The sequence below is a fragment of the Xyrauchen texanus genome, chromosome 33, assembly GCF_025860055.1.
Source record: "Xyrauchen texanus isolate HMW12.3.18 chromosome 33, RBS_HiC_50CHRs, whole genome shotgun sequence".
Lineage (NCBI taxonomy): Eukaryota > Metazoa > Chordata > Actinopteri > Cypriniformes > Catostomidae > Xyrauchen > Xyrauchen texanus.
In genome coordinates this window covers 37,499,217-37,518,918 of record NC_068308.1, presented here as the reverse complement: position 1 = coordinate 37,518,918, position 19,702 = coordinate 37,499,217, and the positions used below count along the sequence as shown (strand labels likewise).

The following is a 19,702-nucleotide window of genomic DNA, read 5'->3' as shown; positions in this document are numbered from 1 at the left end:
TTGGATGAACATTTCTGTGGACGAACAATACACGTGTCACTCTTTATCTCTGTCTCTTGCTTTTTGATCAAATTGTGGAGGTAGAACCAGCCCAATAAACATCCATCTCATCTCATCTCCATCTGGTCAATTCTGTCTCTAAAGTTGGCGAACATCCCGTGATATTTCCACCCTTCAGTCTTTTGCTTCTGAATGTGTGTGGTTCTTCATATTTGCACGTGATTGTTGACATTTTCAGTTTGCGTGAAGCATACAGGGATCATTTTTGTCAGGGATCTAGCATGTAGTTAAGTCAATCTTTACTGCAAGCTTTAACTCGTGAAAACAGAAAGTGAAAGTAATCTTCGCGTTGGAGGTCGAACATTACCAAGTCCCGCTAGATTTGTTTTCTTTCTGGTTATATCAGAAATTCCATCTTTCCTTCATGCCAATAGTGCTTAACATGTGCTAAATTATTGCATTAAGGGCTGTTAACAGGTGTTTTGCCTGTGATGGAGCATTTGTGGAGTGCTCTTGGATCGAGAGAATACAATGACGATCCAGGCAAAATCATGCTGCTGCACTCCTCGCTCTGCTCATATACACTGTTGTGGACAAGCGCCTTCTGTGTATGCACAGAACTGGTACTGGCAAATAGGTTTGCAACAGAACTACATACAATTTTTCTTTTCCTTGTATTCTGTGTCTCCGTTTCTGACAGTAGTTTTATGTGCTGTGTTTGTGTTCATTGCGGTCCTGACCTGCCTGCATTCTCTCTTTGCTGTGGTATCTGTTAGAGCAAGGGTTCCCAAACGTTTTTTGTCAGCTGAACCCCTGTTGAATTAAATATTGACTTGAAGTGTCCCCTGATATTTTGAGCAATGTTGAACTTTATTACATCTATTGTTCTTTTTATATTATGCATACCTTTTATTTTTATTCACCATCCGCTACATGCAATCATTATCCGTCACAGGGTCTTTTTAGAGATTTTCTGTTGTTTATTGTCTAAAATAAACACCTCTCTAAGGCCGACGTGGCACCCACTGTGTCTGTCTCTTGTGCACCCTGCCACACCGCTCAATTGAGTTTTTATTGTTATTTTCAATGTACATCATTGGCATGATTGTGGTCAATGCATTATTGCCTAAACAATCTCTCAAAAGTGAATCTGTATTGGTAGAAGCAGAAATAACACACAAATGGATTGAAAATGGTTAGGACATGGATTAGTTGTCAACGTTTAATACATATTATTGTTAATAAATATACAATGTGTCTCTGCAGGCAAGGATAAATCAGAAAAGAACTTTGCTCTGTCGTTTGTCAAGCTGATGAGATACGACGGCACAACGCTGAGAGACGGAGAGCACGATCTCATCATATATAAGGTGAAACACACACAAAGAGAGGCATGTGAGCTGTGTACTGATGCTGCTTGTTCTCGTTTGCTTTTTGTTTAATCTTTGACCCCACATCACAATCTAATCATTACACAATTTAGCTCTGTCAGCGTGCTCATCTCTTCATTTCTGCATATTAAAAAGCTTCATTAATGCAGAACGTCAGCAGGTCAAGTCATTATTGAGCTATGCAGATTAACCCTCATACTGTGAGCAAAATCAAAGCTTTAACGCTGATCTGGAATTCATTTTATATCTTAAGATTCGGCCAAAAAAGTTGCACAACTTAAAGAGTTTCTAAGAACTTCAAACAAGTATTAGAACCTGATTATAACTCTAAAGACTTCGACACTTTGCTGTGTTTGTTTGAGCGACAACAGGGCAAATTCTAGCTTAGCCAATGGCGTAAGTTTGGGGCGTACTAGCTGTAATAAGCGGTTTAGTGGGACATTGACTGTTTTAAATGGCATTTTCCATTATTTTACATGCAGCTTTTATGAATTATTCAATGAGAGGCTAAATTGAATATTTTAACTATTTATTAAAAATAAATAAATGCCACACCGCATTACCATTTTAAATAGTGAAGGCCAATTGGTGATTAATGATGGGGGAAAATGTTTAAGTAATGTTGACCTGTCATATCACCTAACATATGCACTTTGTTGATATATGTTCATCTAAAATCATGGATATGCTATGCACCAACTACACGTTTTCATTTATGGTTTGCATGCACTGTATGTTTTTGTGTTTGTAGGCAGAGGCCAAGAAATTGGAGGACTCGTCCATGTATCTGAACTTGGCCTCCACCAAACCAGAGATGGAGGATAAGAGTCCGTCATCTGGGAAGAACGCACAGAGTCTCGGGAGCTTCACCATTAGCAAAGACTCGTTTCAGATCTCTACGCTGGTGTGCTCCACTAAACTGACACAGAACGGTGAGACACACTTAAAGACGGAGGCAACGAGTTGTAACGTACTAAGAAAGTAAATTAGAAAGAAGGGAGACTTTAAAGCAGTGGTTCTCAACGAGCTTTGCTTCAGGACCCGTTTTAATGTAGTCTGCATCATATTTGTTTTACCTTGTGTAGTTTGTTCATAGTTTTTGAGGATGAGTGCATGTCACACGACCTTTCCATGTTGGCATCTACCTAATTTGGCAAACTTTTAAGTGATGGATGATTTTGCTCCAAAATGTGCAAGTTTGATTGCGCATATGGCCTTTGACATCACCAACAAAATATTCGGGAAGTTTTTCTCCTCCCTTTTATTTTGCTTGCCTAACTGTACACAATTTTATGGTTAGTATTTACATTTTAGGATTTGCACCCCAGCTTTCCATGACCCAATCAAAACGGACCTGCAATGCATTTTAAGTCACGACCCACCACTTTAAAAGGCAGGAGTCCAGTATGTTTGTTTTGGTTTTGTGATTAAAAGAAGAGATGATGTGAGCTGTGTGGAGGTGCAGGAAGCTGAGTCAGATACAGGAAGATTATTAGAGTCTGATCACATACTGAATGCAGTGAAGTCCACTGCAGTCCTGACGCAATTTGTCATTTCCTCTCCTCTGTGTGTGTTCCTTCCTCTCCTCGTCACCTCTTTGAACTTTGTGTTGCTCTATGAATATTACAGAAAGTCAAAAACTGTTTTCTCATCAGCTGTCATCCATGCACAGACCACTGAAATTAAATTCTCAAAGACAAAAGAATGGAATAAAAAGAAAAACACTTTACAACAGTAACACTTTACAGTAAGGTTATATTTGTTACCATAGTAATTGCACCTGGTATTACAAACTAACAACGAACAATCATTTTTACAGCAGTTATTCTTGTTAAAAGTTAATTTTAAAATACTTGTTCATAATGGTTCATAATGCATTAAGTAATGCAACTTAATGTAAAAAATATATTTTATATGTAAAAATTTACAATAACCAAGATTGATGTATGCTGATAAAGATATGCATTATTGTTCATTGCATCCAATTCTGGTGTGTTTTTGTATTCGTTTCTTCAAACAGTTTAGTCAGTATCTGACGTATTCACATTGGTTGCCAGATCAATGCCTAAAACGTCAAGAAAATTGTAATTACTACAATTCATGTAGTGTTATTAATGTACATGTATTTTGAACTCTCCTATTTGCTCATTCATTATTTAATACATAGTGAATGGCACATTTGATTATTTAGAACGCATTAGACGCTACTGAGCTTTATTTTTGACGTCACCGTCACATTGTGTCCCAATTGATGAAAACAATTTCAGTTTTACATTGATATACAGTTCAATATTTCAGTTATGTCCTTTTTGCTTACATATGAAAAAAAAAAAGATCTTCTAGCTAATGCTGTTAATTATACAGAAGACCATCTAACTAGGCACATTTCGAAAATATAAATTTACTAATGATATTTGATTCGTTTTTCGTCACTTTGATCAAATTCATGTGTTCTGTCAATAAATATTATATATATTGCATGTTATTTTTTGTTACATGTTTATTGTTTAATAGCATCATTATGATTTGTTGAACACATGCTAAAAACCAGTACTGTCTCTTTAAGAAAACTGGCATTTGTGCAAAGTGCGTTTGTAAATGAGCTCATGCTAATGTAACGGTAGCCAGCTGGTAGGTAGTTGTGCAGTGTGTAAACCTAACTCCCCTGGGCTCAAGAGGTGCACTTGCGACTGTAGCCTTTGGTTTCCTCGTTAGCACGCCCACCTCAATTTCAGTTTTATATTGATATACAGTTCAATATTTCAGTTATGTCCTTTTTGCTTACATATGAAAAAAATGATCTTCTAGCTAATGCTGTTAATTATACAGAAGACCATCTAACTAGGTACATTTCGTAAATATACATTTACTAATTATATTTGATTCGTTTTTTAATCGTTAAGTAAAAAGATCTTGCTGCTTAATAACACTACACACAGTCACTGGAAAGTGAAATGTAAATATTTACCAGCCCGTTGCCAATATGCAATTTAGTTGCATAACGTGAATTTTGGTTTTTGCTGCTAGTGATTTCCTCTCATTAGTGGATGGTTGCTCAATAAAGTAAAAGATCGATCTTGGGATTTAAAAATCGAGATTTGGCAACTTTTTTTATATATATATATATATATATATATATATATATATATATATATATATATATATATATATATAATATTAATGACATGGTGTCTCGATTAATTAATCGCATATACAAATATTTGCTGAGAAAGCCCCTCATATAACAATAACTCAATATATAATGATTATACATATTTATATCAATATATAATTATACATAGTTATCTTTTAAATAATAAAAAAAAATATATATATATATATATGTATATATACAAAATATTCAGATAATTAAAATGCATTACATTCTTGTAGCAGAAGAGTTCATCATTGATAAGACAATATAAAAGTGGCTTTAGAATACAATGTATTGTTTACTACCATATTATTGATCATAAGTCAATCATTGACACACAGTTCACAGTAATCCATTACACAAGTGAATTTGTCAATCAGTTGGAGATTTATTATGAGGGCTTGTTTAAGAGCCCATCAATGTACACCTGCGTCAGACATTTTTTATTAATGCTTACAAAAACTTTTACTAACATTTTATCTAGAGCCAAGATGTATATTAAAACAAACAACAACAAAAAGGAAAATAAATAAACAGTTTAAATAAAAATATCAAATTGTTTACATATTTCAATACACTTTACAGCTTTCTTGTTACTCAAATTGGAAATTGTTCTTAGGTATTGCTGAACCTCTGAATTAAAAATTAAAACTAATGGTTTATAACCACCATACTTACATTTATGAATATATTTATATATTTTCATTTATGAATGTTCTGCCAGCAAAAGCAGAACATTAATCAGATAATATTCCTTATGAAGAGACATGTCAGCAAAAAAAAGGAATAAAACATTTTCAAAACAAAGTTGAAAGCTGGGGAATAATATGATCTCTAACAATCCTGCAGAAATCAGACCAAAAACAAATCGAATAGGGACAACTCAAATAAATGAAAACATTTTCTGCCTGCAGACCACAAAATTAAATCTCTCTACAAGAAAATAATTAGTGAGGTAGTACTTATAAATAAGTTTGAAGGAAATTTCTTTGATTTTATTCGTGATTATAAATATTTATATTTATAAAAAACATATCTCAATCCAGCGTCAGACATGCTTGTGTAGCGTCTCAGGTGTGTTGCGTCATAAACATAATATTTTTAGGTCACTGTGTCAAGTTAAATATAGTTTAATACTCAATCTTTAAACATATCTTGAGATCCCTTAGTTCGCATTTGCGCTCCTTCATGTGTTTTGAATGCAAGAACGTAACGCATGTTTGTGTTGTGCTACTGCTGAAGGTTGTTTTCTTCCCTGTATAAACTGTGCGTTGCCACACAGCTGAAATTTCACTTACTGCCCACTGGAGTAAACAGTTGGTACTACAAGTTTGCATTTCTCAGGACTCTTACTTATTACAATCAGGGGCATTGCGATTAATTGCGTTAATATTTTTAACGCGTTATTTTTTTGTAAAATTATTCGCACTGAATTAACACGTTAAATCAACAGCCCTTATATATATATATATATATATATATATATATATATATATATATATATATATATACATATATACATACATGCATACAGGCATATATATTCACACATACGCATACACACATATATATATATATATACACACACACACACACACACGCTACACGTATATAGATGAGAGCCGCCATCGTCAGATCATTTGACCAGCCGAAAATGAATCGCTTTATCTCGATAATCCCCCATAATTTTATGCTTTCCCTCGCAAAATATCCACACACTGTATACTGTTTTGAATGACACTAGATCATACATATTAGTTGCACAAGCCTGAACTTTTTTTGGATGATTTGAGATAAAGATGCGTAATTTATGCTACAATTTGATTTTAATGCTAATTTGACATTTGCTGTTGAAAAAAAGCCAAACGGGGGGGATATGCATGCTGTCGTTTGCAATATCGTACATTATTGTGCTAAAAACTGTGGCTTGTTCATCATCTTAATGAGAGACACTGAGACACTCGAAGCCAAAGCTAGCAAACACTTCATTCTCTCCCAGAATGCCAAGATGTTTTCAGCATTTATTTCAAAGCAACCTTGCTAGATGAAGACGCAAACGGTGTGAAACACTGATTGGTCTTGCTCTATGCAGCTTGTGCAATCTGAGGAGTTTAAAGGCCATCTTTATCCCCGCCGAATGACAGAATATTTCCTCACATACCGTGCTATGGAGACGTCCGTGCCTGTGAATTGATTAGCAAGGTGCTAACGACCTGCACGAGTAATAACGTGGTTTTACACGACCCCAGGGTCACAGGGCAGTTTAGACGGTGCTTTAATAAAGACTTTGTCAAAAGAAAAAACTCTCTACGCTGTCCATTAGCATTGGAACAGACACGGTAATGAGGGCGCTAAGGATTCCTCAGACAGAGTTGATGTGCAGATTGCTGATGACATTAGCATACAAACACAGGGTTTGTATTGCTAGCGTAGGCTAAGAAGCCGTTTTACCCCATGAGGTCTTGTCAATCAATGCCAACTGTGTTTTCTGTAGAAACAACATGTCAAAAGAGTGAAATAGTAGCTCTTTAGCACACGTAAACACACACATTAGCATTTTGAGCGGTGGAACCCCGCTGTCACGCACACAAACCGTTTCAGGTTCTGTGTCAGCATCGCAGGTAGAAATCAATGTGATCTGCAGGAGTGTTTGCTGTTACATTGGATGTTTGTGACTTGATTTGTTCGCCTGTGAATGTGTTTGAATAGCATCTTTTGTTAGCATGATTTTCTGCTGTGATTAAAAATCTGCTGAGAAAATAATAGACAAAACAAAACACATTTTACAAAATATAATTGAGCAATATCATATGAGCAAGAGTACTGTCAGCATTACCAGCATGGCTGCGACGCGTCCGTAGGTAATCAGTCCATTTATTTCCACCAGTTTGACCAATTCAGCCCGATTTCTGTGGTGAAAGACTTCAGTGTTTATAAGTTAAAGGAATTTTTTGGTTTTAATACAAGTTAAGGTCAATTAACAGCATTTGTGGCATAATGTTGATGATCTAATTTCAAGTCATCCCTCCTTTTCTTTAAAAATTGAGATTACAGTAAGGCACTTACAATGGAAGTAAATAGGGCCAATTTTTGGAGGGTTTAAAGGCAGAAATTTTATAAAAGCACTTAGATTTAATTCTTCTGTTAACTTGAGCTGTTCAAATCGTAGTTTATATGGTTTGAGGGTTTACATCGTTATGTATTTATGGAAACAAAGTTGGAAAATTGGATGAAAATTCACATAGAACTAGTTTAGGAAGCGATTTTTATCATAATAAATAAATTTACTTTTTAAACCGTGTGTATTCTAATGTTTACGTTTGCTTTTTTCAGAAAAGTGATTTTTGGTAATCAACATAATTCCACAACTGCTGTCGATTGCGCTTAACTTGTATTGAACCCAGAACTTTCCTTTAAGCAACTTGCGCTCACTTTCATTCATGTCCAAAATCAGGATTTGTTTGAAATTGCTTCACTAAGTGAGCTGGGGCTCTGGTGGTAGAGCGGGTCGGCTGCTAATCGCAGGGTTGGTGGTTCGATTCCCGGCCCACATGACTCCACATGTCGAAGTGTCCTTGGGCAAGACACTGAACCCCAAGTTGCTCCCAATGGCAGGCTAGCGCCTTGTAATGCAGCTCTGCCATCATTGGTGTGTGTGTGTGTGTGAATAGGACACAGTGTAAAGCGCTTTGGTTAAAAAAAGTGCTACATAAGTGCAGACCATTTACCATTTTAGTGACCACTTCGTTTGTTTGAATCTATCTTCAAAACTCCTTATCCAGCCTTCAAGACAACTGGAGAGTCATTGGTCAAAATACGTTGGAAGCTTCAAAAAGAAAATGTTTATAAATGCATCGACTAGTAAATGAATATAGACATGAGAATATTGTACTATTGCTTTCTTGTTGATAATGTTTGGCAAAATGATGTTCTGAAAATGAAGCCAGAATCGTGTAAACATCAAATGAAACCTGCATTTACATTGGACTGAAACGCCACCTTTTTTCTGATATTTTCCTTCTAAATTTCTTCCCACGTTGCATTAAAAAACATGTAATAAAGAGGAATGATTCGCTTTGAATACAGATTGACGGTAGGACCTGTATATCTCCCTCTCTCGCCTCGTCTTTCTCAGATTTTCTCTCTAACTTTCTCTTTATTAAACCCGCAGGCTGAAGTTTTAAATATTGGAATCTTTAACTCTGCACATCTCACCCACACAGCCACTCATCCTGCTGATGTGACATGATGATGTGAAATATCACACTTCTCTTTCCTCCTACTGAAATCCTCTTCATTTTTTTAGTACGGGTTTTTAAGCAGCATTACATCTTAACGTGTTATATTTTGTTTGTAATAAGCCTTATGATTGGCGAAACCTGCCAAATGGGCTTTAAATCAGTTCTCAAAGGCAATCTAAAGGCCAAAGCGTACATCGGTTTTCCACTTGCCACTATGTCTCGCATGCTGCCCAGTTTTTTCCTGATGTGCTAACGTGCACCAGGAGTTGACTGTACTAAAATAGTATAACAAAACAGTCATAATGCACATGTGTCGAACAATGTCCTTACAGGATCAATGTCCAAAAAAAGTATACTTTGAAATGCTGAGGGCTTCAATCCAAAAGGATTTAATTATTGATCACCCACAACAATTTACATAATTTTATCTCCACTTACAAAACCGTATGTTATTATTTTAGTAAGATAAGGCCGATAAATTGTCTGATATTTGGCTCATTTCAGATTATGGCATCGGACGACATCTATACCAGCTTGGATGATTAACAGAAGTCTGAACAACTTAATACATGTTCTATTTTAAAATATTTTGAAGTGAGTTTTGTGTAAATAGTGTAAAATTAAAAGTGTCTACATCAGGGGTTTTCAACCTTTTTAATGCTGAGGTCCCCCGAATATAATGATCCCCTTGCGATGGACCCCCTTTGTGAGAGAGGGGAAACATTTTTTAATGTGATATTAGAGACATGCTTGAAACATTAAATACGTAGCTTATTGTCATTGTACTAAAGCCCCCAAAAAATATACAAAAAATCCGATATTATCAGAAGTGTTTTTATTTATTTATTTTTATATTAGGTTATATGTATAAACCCAAAGAGAAACGTTTTGACAATTCATTTCAAATGTATTTTTAATGCGTTTTTCACGATAAATATTGTTCCAAAGCAACTATACAGAGAATACTTTAAAATATTTTGTTGTTACAAAATTAAATGTTACAATAGAATCAAATAATTCTGAATAACCTCATAATTTTAGAACGAAACCGTAATAATGTAAAATACAGTCACCTTTTTCACACATTTTTCCTGACATTTTTGTGGACACTGTCCCCAGTTTGAAAACCTCTGGTCTACATCAGTGTTTTGTCTAAATATTCAGTTTTATGTAGTCAAAAATACGCCTGTGTGAAACTGTAAAGTCCGTTCATTATATTGTGCGATACTTCCACACATGTTCAATAGACTGCGATCTAAACTGTGATAGAAGGACTGTGACTTAAAGAATTTAAAGTTATCCAAAGCGACTTACAGTGCACTAATTACAGGGACAATCCCCCCGGAGCAACCTGGAGTTAAGTGCCTTGCTCAAGGACACAATGGCGGTGGCTGTGGGGATCAAACCAGCAACCTTCTGATTACCAGTTATGTGCTTTTACCCCACTACGCCACCACCACCACTCCGTTATCAATGTGCGTACACACACATTGAACACATTGAACTGTGCTATGATCCACATTTATACTCTATTATACTCATTTAACTGATCAAGGTCAATAGAGCGCATCAGTGCCCGTCCACTTTCAGTCGTCTGAGTTCCGGAATTATTTTTCCCCATTCATTTCATTCATAGACTTTTAATAAAATCCTTCATAAAAGAGTTGTGAGCCAAGAATCAAACTAGCCAACTCACAACATCACAAACTTGGTTTTGAGGACATAAAGACTACATGACTGTGTACTTACCGTCTTTCATGAGGGTGCGGACTCCAATCCCATGAAGGATTCGGAATTATGTAATTAATTTAAAAACAATGTGAATATATAAAACTATTGATTTTAGTTTGTTGTTTATAAGTATAGACAATGTATTTTACTTTTATTGGAAAAGATTCCTATATGTACAAATATATCATTAGTTTAAGGGTGAACGGAGACCGACTCGATTACCTCATTCACAGTGCGTCATGGGAGCGCGTGGTCGCTCCAAAGCACATTTTGCAGGTTTGTTGGCCTGAGTTCTCTGATTGGTGGATCTTTCTCTGCTGTACTATGGGTAATGTAGTTGTTTACCATGAATTCCGCTATCAAACATGGTTTTTAAACGATGAAGTTAAAATAACGCAGACGGATGGTTTCAATGGAAGCATTATCCATCGATGAACAACCTCGTAGCTCACAGTAGGTCTCTCTATTCCTCTATGGGATAAATGAATGGGATTCTTACATATGGAACCAGACCGTTGCGCTCTATGGGTTTGTATGTATGTGTTGATGGGACTATTTGATGGCTCTTCAAAACACAACCCTGAAAATAAAGCTGTCTCACTCTATTACGGCGACATGGGTGTTACGTCATTTCACTTTAGCTTGACTTCAAATGCTCGTTGGAATTTGATGTTTGAGGTTAAAATGTTACTCGCTTCTGTTGCCATGACGATTGCAATAGGAGCTGCTGAGAGTTCCCAAGGAAACCGTAAAATGGTCTGTAGCCTACAGTTGCCAAACGGCACAGTCCCCCATCAGAGATGAGTTCTTTATTTGCACTTTATATTGTTAAATGTAATCTGGCATCTCTGTATCTTTAACAGCTCATTCATGAGAGAGATTATTTTGTAAAGAGCATTTTTGACCTCATAAATATTTGAAGATCCTGACTTTTGGCTTGTCTGTATAGTCTGATTGATACCTACACATGGCATGATATCTACACCTTTGTCCAAATTCTCATTCCCCTCATAATAGATTGAGTTATTCCCTGGGCCAAAACCGTTGTATGTGCTGTTGATTCTGATGAATTGTCTCTAGTGCGGTTTATCATTGATTACAAACTTATAACTAATTCAGAAAGTAAAGACCAAAAGTTGAAATAGTGTGATATGCAATTGTGGTTCTAAATATGTGTTTGGATGAGTCTTCTGTTTTTGTGTTGGGATGGGTTGTCATTCATCTCTCGGTTTCAGCTTTATGTACTAATGAATGTTTAATGTGCATGTTGGAGAGTTGACTGTTTACATGTTTCTTGTCTGTTTCCTGCAGTTGATCTCCTGGGGCTTCTGAAGTGGAGATCAAACACAAGTTTACTTCAGCAGAATCTTCGTCACCTCATGAAGGTGGATGGAGGAGAGGTGGTCAAGGTATGTTTGAATCAGACAAAAACTTACAAAGGTCTTGCACATTTAAAGATACATTTTCACTGTCATTCAAACGTCAGTTTTAAGTGTGCTGCCAACATAAAACATTCAAAAGTTGGCGTGAAAGCTTGCAATTTAATTCACAATATGAAATTATGGATGAACACTGCCATACTTCAAAAGCATTTAGCTGATTAGTTTGTAAGACTGCCACAAAACAATGCCGAGATATTTATAGAAAAGCCATTTCCAAGGCTTTTCGGTAGGGTATACACACAGTAGCCCCGAAACATATTTGGACACTTTTGGGTCCTTAAGCCACACGTATGCAATGCAAATACATTTCTGCATGACAAAAGTGTCCAAAAACGTTTTAACTTTATTGGGGTCACTGTACGTGTGTTATTTTATTTTAATTTATTTTGAAATGTAATTTTTATTTGATCTTTAATTTAATTAAATATAATAATTTAATTTCATTATAATTTATTATATTTAATAATTTAATTAAAAAAAAATTACTTTTTACTTTTTGGGGCCAATGTACATGACTTATTTTATTATATATACAACATGACATTCCCAAACTAAAATAAGGTCAAGCTCTGTTGATGTATGTGATGTTCACTTACATTTCCCTCATGGAGTGTGTTTAAATGCCAGTGTGCTCCTGAAGGCAAAACTATATGAGCCGTCAGTGACTGAGACAGAGAAAGATGGAGACAGATTTGTTGTGCAGTAAATGTCCCCTCAACATCCTTATAACATTTTGCAGCCTCTGCCGTGTCTCTACGACACAGTTATCAAACGTTCCTCCACCCACAGCTCAAGACACTAAACAGCAAATTCAAGAGTCATCCTGAAGTACTTAAGGGTTAAAGGTCATTATTAGGCACAACACACAGCGAAATGGACACATTTCACAGACTGTGATGATGCATTTCATTTCCATCTTTATTTAGCAGCACAAATGTACCAGACTTTTTTTTTAATGTACATTACAAATTATTATTTGTGTTATTATCTTACCATTAAATAAATCAATAATATTATAACATAAACATCTGGGGTTTCATTTGGATTTAAAAAATGCAGCTGCTGAGGGAATATTTCTTCTGACTGTTGTAATACAACTATGTTTTCCCTCTTTTCCCAAGTATTGGGAACATCAGTGTGAAGAAACTAATTATTTTGCAGTTGGAGCAATTTGATGCAAAAATAAAATTGGTTTTGGTTACACATTTGCTGCTATAGAATTTTAACCCGCTAGTTCATTTCTGCGTTTCAAGCCCGGAAATGTGAAAAGGGTCCATCTGAAGTATATTAAAGCCTCAAACTTCTTGTAGCTTTTTTTAAATATAGTTATTGGATAGTAAAAATATTAAAGACATAGTTTCATATATACAGGTCCTTCTCAAAAAATTAGCATATTGTGATAAAGGTCATTAATTTCCATAATGTAATGATAAAAATTAAACTTTCATATATTTTAGATTCATTGCACACCAACTGAAATATTTCAGGTCTTTTATTGTTTTAATACTGATGATTTTGGCATACAGCTCATGAAAACTCAAAATTCCTATCTCAAAAAATTAGCATATCATGAAAAGGGTCTCTAAACGAGCTATTAACCTAATCATCTGAATCAACTAATTAACTCTAAACACCTGCAAAAGATTCCTGAGGCTTTTAAAAACTCCCAGCCTGTTTCATTACTCAAAACCGCAATCATGGGTAAGACTGCCGACCTGACTGCTGTCCAGAAGGCCATCATTGACACCCTCAAGCAAGAGGGTAAGACACAGAAAGAAATTTCTGAACAAATAGGCTGTTCCCAGAGTGCTGTATCAAGGCACCTCAGTGGGAAGTCTGTGGGAAGGAAAAAGTGTGGCAAAAAAACGCTGCACAACGAGAAGAGGTGACCGGACCCTGAGGAAGATTGTGGAGAAGGACCGATTCCAGACCTTGGGGGACCTGCGGAAGCAGTGGACTGAGTCTGGAGTAGAAAAATCCCCGCATTCCCCAGGTCAAGCCACTTTTGAACCAGAAACAGCGGCAGAAGCGCCTGACCTGGGCTACAGAGAAGCAGCACTGGACTGTTGCTCAGTGGTCCAAAGTACTTTTTTCGGATGAAAGCAAATTTTGCATGTCATTCGGAAATCAAGGTGCCAGAGTCTGGAGGAAGACTAGGGAGAAGGAAATGCCAAAATGCCTGAAGTCCAGTGTCAAGTACCCACAGTCAGTGATGGTCTGGGGTGCCATGTCAGCTGCTGGTGTTGGTCCACTGTGTTTTATCAAGGGCAGGGTCAATGCAGCTAGCTATCAGGAGATTTTGGAGCACTTCAAATCAAATCAAATCAAATCACTTTATTGTCACACTACCATGTACACAAGTGCAACAGTAGGTGAAATTCTTGTGTGCAGTTCCGAGCAACATAGCAGTCATGACAGTGACGAGACATATACCAATTACAATAAACAACATACTTACACAAAACAATTTACATATCAAATGTACACATACTTACACAAAACAATTTACAAATCAGATGTACACATACTTACACAACACAATAATTATATACAATGCAGAATATAGAACAGAATATACAATACAATACAATAAGTGGGAGTATATGAAATATATATGTGTATATATATATATATAGCAGTTGTATTGAGGAGAATATGTTGACAGTCCAGTGTGAGATTATAGATTAATAAAGTGCAGTGCTAATTATTGATCCTGATAGATCAAGAGTTCAACAGTCTGATTGCTTGGGGAAAAAGCTATCATGTAGTCGGCTGGTGCGGGTCCTGATGCTGCGATACCGCCTGCCTGATGGTAGCAGTGAGAACAGCCCATGACTTGGGTGACTGGAGTCTCTGATGATCCTCCGAGCTTTTTTCACACACCGCCTGGTGTATATGTCCTGGAGGGAGGGAAGCTCACCTCCGATGATGTTCCTGGCAGTTCGCACCACCCTTTGCAGGGCTTTGCAGTTGTACGCGGTGCTATTGCCGTACCAGGCGGTGATGCAGCCAGTCAGGATGCTCTCTACAGTGCTGGTGTAGAACCGTGTGAGGATGTGGTGGTTCATTCCAAACTTCCTCAGCCGTCTCAGGAAGAAGAGGCGCTGGTGAGCCTTCTTCACAACGGCCTCAGTGTGGACGGACCATGTGAGTTCCTCAGTAATGTGGACACCGAGGAACTTGAAGCTGCTGACTCTCTCCACCGGTGCTCCATTGATGGTGATGGGGCTGTGTTCTCCGTCTTTCTTCCTGAAGTCCACAACAAGCTCCTTGGTTTTACTGACGTTGAGGGAGAGGTTGTGCTCCTGACACCAGCGTGTCAGAGTGTGCACCTCCTCTCTGTAGGCTCTTTCATCATTGTCAGTGATCAGACCTACCACCGTCGTATCGTCAGCAAACTTAATGATGGCATTGGAGCTATGTGTTGCCACACAGTCATGTGTGTACAGGGAATACAGGAGTGGGCTGAGAACACAGCCCTGCGGGGCTCCAGTGTTGAGGGTCAGTGATGAGGAGGTGTTGCTGCCCATTCTAACCACCTGACGTCTGCCTGACAGGAAATCCAGGATCCAGCTGCACAGCGAGCTGTTTAAGCCCAGAGCCCGGAGTTTCTCATCAAGCTTGGAGGGCACTATGGTGTTGAATGCTGAGCTGTAGTCTACAAACAGCATTCTCACATATGTGTTCCTTTTTTCCAGGTGGGAGAGAGCAGTGTGTATTGTAGATGCAATGGCATCATCAGTGGAGCGGTTGTTGCGGTAGGCAAACTGCAATGGGTCCAAAGAGGTGGGCAGAACAGAGCAGATGTGATCTCTGATTAACCTCTCGAAGCATTTGCTGATGATGGGGGTCAGAGCAACAGGACGCCAGTCATTTAAGCATGTGATTATAGCTTGCTTCGGTACAGGCACAATGGTTGATGTTTTGAAGCATGTGGGGACTACAGACAGGGAGAGGGACAGATTGAAAATGTCCGTAAAAACACCAGCCAGTTGATTCGCGCGCGCTCTGATGACGCGGCCCGGAATGCCGTCTGGACCCGCGGCTTTACGGATGTTCACCCGTCGGAATGATCGGGTTACATCCACAACAGAGACGGAGAGTGAATCAACCTCTGTAGCGTCAGCAGCGAGTGCTCTCTCCGCGAGGGCGGTGTTACTGTCCTCAAAGCGAGCATAAAATGTATTAAGTTAGATCCGGGAGAGATGCAGCGGTGTTCATGGCGGAGACTTTATTCCGCTTGTAGTCCGTGATTGTGTTAATTCCCTGCCACATACTTCTAGAGTCAGTGGTGTTGAACTGGCCTTCAAGCTTGTGCCTGTACTGGCGTTTGGCTTCACTGATAGTGTTACGGAGGGCATAACTGGCTTGTTTACGCTCCTCCGTGTTAGGAGAATTAAACGCGGAGGACCGCGCAGTGAGTGCCGCGCGAACATCGCCGTTAACCCATGGTTTCTGGTTGGGGTATATCCGTATAGTTTTGGTGGAACAACGTCCTCTACGCACTTCCTGATGAAACACGTTACGCTGTCAGCGTAAACCTCGATAATCGATCATCAGAGGCGGACCGGAACATCTCCCAGTCCGCGTGATCAAAACAGTCTTGTAGCGCAGAGTCTGATTGGTCCGACCAGCACTGGATCGTTCTGAGGGTGGGTGCTTCCTGTTTCAGTTTCTGCCTGTAAGCGGGCAGAAGCAGAACGGAAGAATGGTCCGATTTGCCAAATGGGGCGGGGGAGGGATTTGTAGCCTTCCGGAAGGGAGAGTAACAATGATCCAAAACCCGGTCCCCTCGTGTGTTGAACTTTATGTGTTGGTGGTATTTTGGGGCGATTGCTTTGAAGTTGGCTTTGTTAAAGTCCCGGCAACAATGAACGCAGCCTCAGGGTGCGCGGTTTCCTGCTCACTTATACACCCATACAGTTCCCTGAGTGCCCGGTCTGTGTCGGACTTGCGGGGGATGTACACAGCTGTGATGATAACCGCTGTGAATTCCCTCGGCAGCCAGAATGGTCGACACAGAAGCATGAGATATTCCAGATCAGGAGAGCAAAAAGACTTGATGAAATGTACGTTCCTCTGATCACACCATGATTTGTTGATCATAAAACATACACCACCACCTCTGCTTTTACCAGAGGTCTTTCAGCTCTGTCCGCTCGGTGCACGGAAAAGCCCGTGATTTCGATGGCGAGTCTGGAATCTCCGTAGACAGCCAGGTTTCTGTAAGGCACATAGCGCAGCAGTCCCTCGTCTCTCGTTGGAAAGAGATCCGCGCTCTCAGCTCGCAGAGTTTGTTGTCCAGAGACTGAACATTTGCCAGTAGTATACTGGGTAGCGGGAGTCGATTTGCACGACGTCTTACTCTGATGAGAACGCCCGGCTCGTTTTCCTCTTTTCCTTCTGCGTTTCAGCGGCCGAGCAGCACAGACAAAGGGCTCCGCCCGGCGTGTTTGTAAACAGCGGGTCGGCATTAAGGAATTTGAAGTCCGGTTTTCGATGTGTGATTGTAGAACTAATGTCCAAAAGCGTTTGTCTGTCGTAAACAATAAGGCAGACAACATCCAAGACAAAAAAACAAAGAACTGTAAACAAAACAAACAATAAACCGCAGTGTTGTAACGGAGCTCGCAACGCAGCAGCCATACTCGGCGCCATCTTGAGTCCTCACTTCATGCTTCCATCTGCTGAAAAGCTTTATGGAGATGAAGATTTCATTTTTCAGCACGACCTGGCACCTGCTCACAGTGCCAAAACCACTGGTAAATGGTTTACTGACCATGGTATTACTGTGCTCAATTGGCCTGCCAACTCTCCTGACCTGAACCCCATAGAGAATCTGTGGGATATTGTGAAGAGAAAGTTGAGAGACATAAGACCCAACACTCTGGATGAGCTTAAGGCCGCTATCGAAGCATCCTGGGCCTCCATAACACCTCAGCAGTGCCACAGGCTGATTGCCTCCATGCCACGCGCATTGAAGCAGTCATTTCTGCAAAAGGATTCCCGACCAAGTATTGAGTGCATAACTGAACATAATTATTTGAAGGTTGACTTTTTGTTTGGGTATTAAAAACACTTCTTTTATTGGTCGGATGAAATATGCTATTTTTTTGAGATAGGAATTTTGGGTTTTCATGAGCTGTATGCCAAAATCATCAGTATTAAAACAATAAAAGACCTGAAATATTTCAGTTGGTGTGCAATGAATCTAAAATATATGAAAGTTTAATTTTTATCATTACATTATGGAAAATAATGACCTTTATCACAATATGCTAATTTTTTGAGAAGGACCTGTATATATATACAGAAGAGGATTAGGGCCAAGCAATAATAAAAAATAAAATAAAGCCATCTTGAGATTAAAGTCATTATAATGCGAGATTAAACTCGTTAAATTTCGAGAAAAAAGTCGAAATATAATCTTGAGAATAAACTCATTAAATATCGAGAATAAAGTCGTTGTGTTTCGAGAAAAAACTTAAGTTTAATCTCGCATTATAATGACTTTATTCTCAATATTTAATAAGTTTATTCTCAAGATTGTATTTCGACTTTTTTCTAGAAATTTAACGAGTTTAATCTCGCATTATAATGACTTTAATCTCGAGATGGTTTTATTTTTTTATTATTGCTTGGCCCTAATCCTCTTCCGTGTGTGTGTGTGTGTGTGTGTGTATATATATATATATACGTATCAAGTCAAGTCAAGTGGTTTTTATTGTCGTTTCAACCATATACAGTTAGTGCAGTACACAGCAAAACGAGACAACGTTCCTCCAGGACCATGGTGCTACATAAAAACAACAGAGGACCAACATAGGACCACATGAGACAACACAACGAAATAAAATACCTATATATACCTATATAAAGTGCACGTGCAAACATGTGCAAAAAGTATGGGACAGTACAACAAATTTCTGACAATGAACAGGACAGTAGACAGTGCAGCGCCGACCAGTACTCAGTAGTGCAAAAAGATGACAGTTTCTAAAAATGTAAACATAACATACTATGAGATAGTGTTCTATGCACATAGCAGTTATTGAGGTAGCAGACAGTTATAAAGTGACAGTAATTAAAGTGCAACTCAGGACACGTGTGTGTCAAACCAGTCTCTGAGTATTGAGGAGTCTGATGGCTTGGGGAAGAAGCTGTTACACAGTCTGGCCGTGAGGGCCCGAATGCTTCGGTACCTCTTGCCAGACGGGAGGAGGGTAAAGAGTTTGTGTGAGGGGTGTGTGGGGTCGTCCACAATGCTGGTTGCTTTGTGGATACAGTGTTTTTTGTAAATGTCTTTGATGGAGGGAAGAGAGACCCCAATGATCTTCTCAGCTGTCCTCACTATCCTCTGCAGGGCTTTGCGGTCCGAAGCGGTGCAAGTCCCAAACCAGGCAGTGATGCAGCTGCTCAGGATGCTCTCAATAGTCCCTCTATAGAATGTAGTGAGGATGGGGTTGGGAGATGTGCTTTCCTCAGCCTTCGAAGAAAGTAGAGACGCTGCTGGGCTTTCTTGGTGATAGAGCTGGTGTTGAGGGACCAGGTGAGGTTCTCCGCCAAGTGAACACCAAGGAATTTGGTGCTTTTGACGATCTCCACAGAGGAGCCGTCGATGTTCAGCGGAGTGTGTTCACCTTGTGCTCTCCTAAAGTCAACAACCATCTCTTTTGTTTTGTCGACATTCAGGGACAGGTTGTTGGCTCTACACCAGTTCGTCAGCCGCTGCACCTCCTCTCT

At 38.8% G+C, this 19,702-nt stretch overlaps 1 protein-coding gene across 2 annotated transcripts in view; it reads left to right on the top strand.

Moving 5' to 3' along the window:
* The window catches only part of LOC127626751 (dedicator of cytokinesis protein 1-like), a 329,863-nt gene that overhangs the window by 86,749 nt on the left and 223,412 nt on the right, over positions 1-19,702 (top strand). For both annotated transcript variants that reach the window (XM_052102764.1, XM_052102763.1), the window contains exons 17-19: positions 1,267-1,370; positions 2,143-2,323; positions 11,829-11,926. In XM_052102764.1, coding sequence (XP_051958724.1) covers positions 1,267-1,370; positions 2,143-2,323; positions 11,829-11,926 — 383 coding nt within the window. The remainder of the gene's footprint in view (positions 1-1,266; positions 1,371-2,142; positions 2,324-11,828; positions 11,927-19,702) is intronic.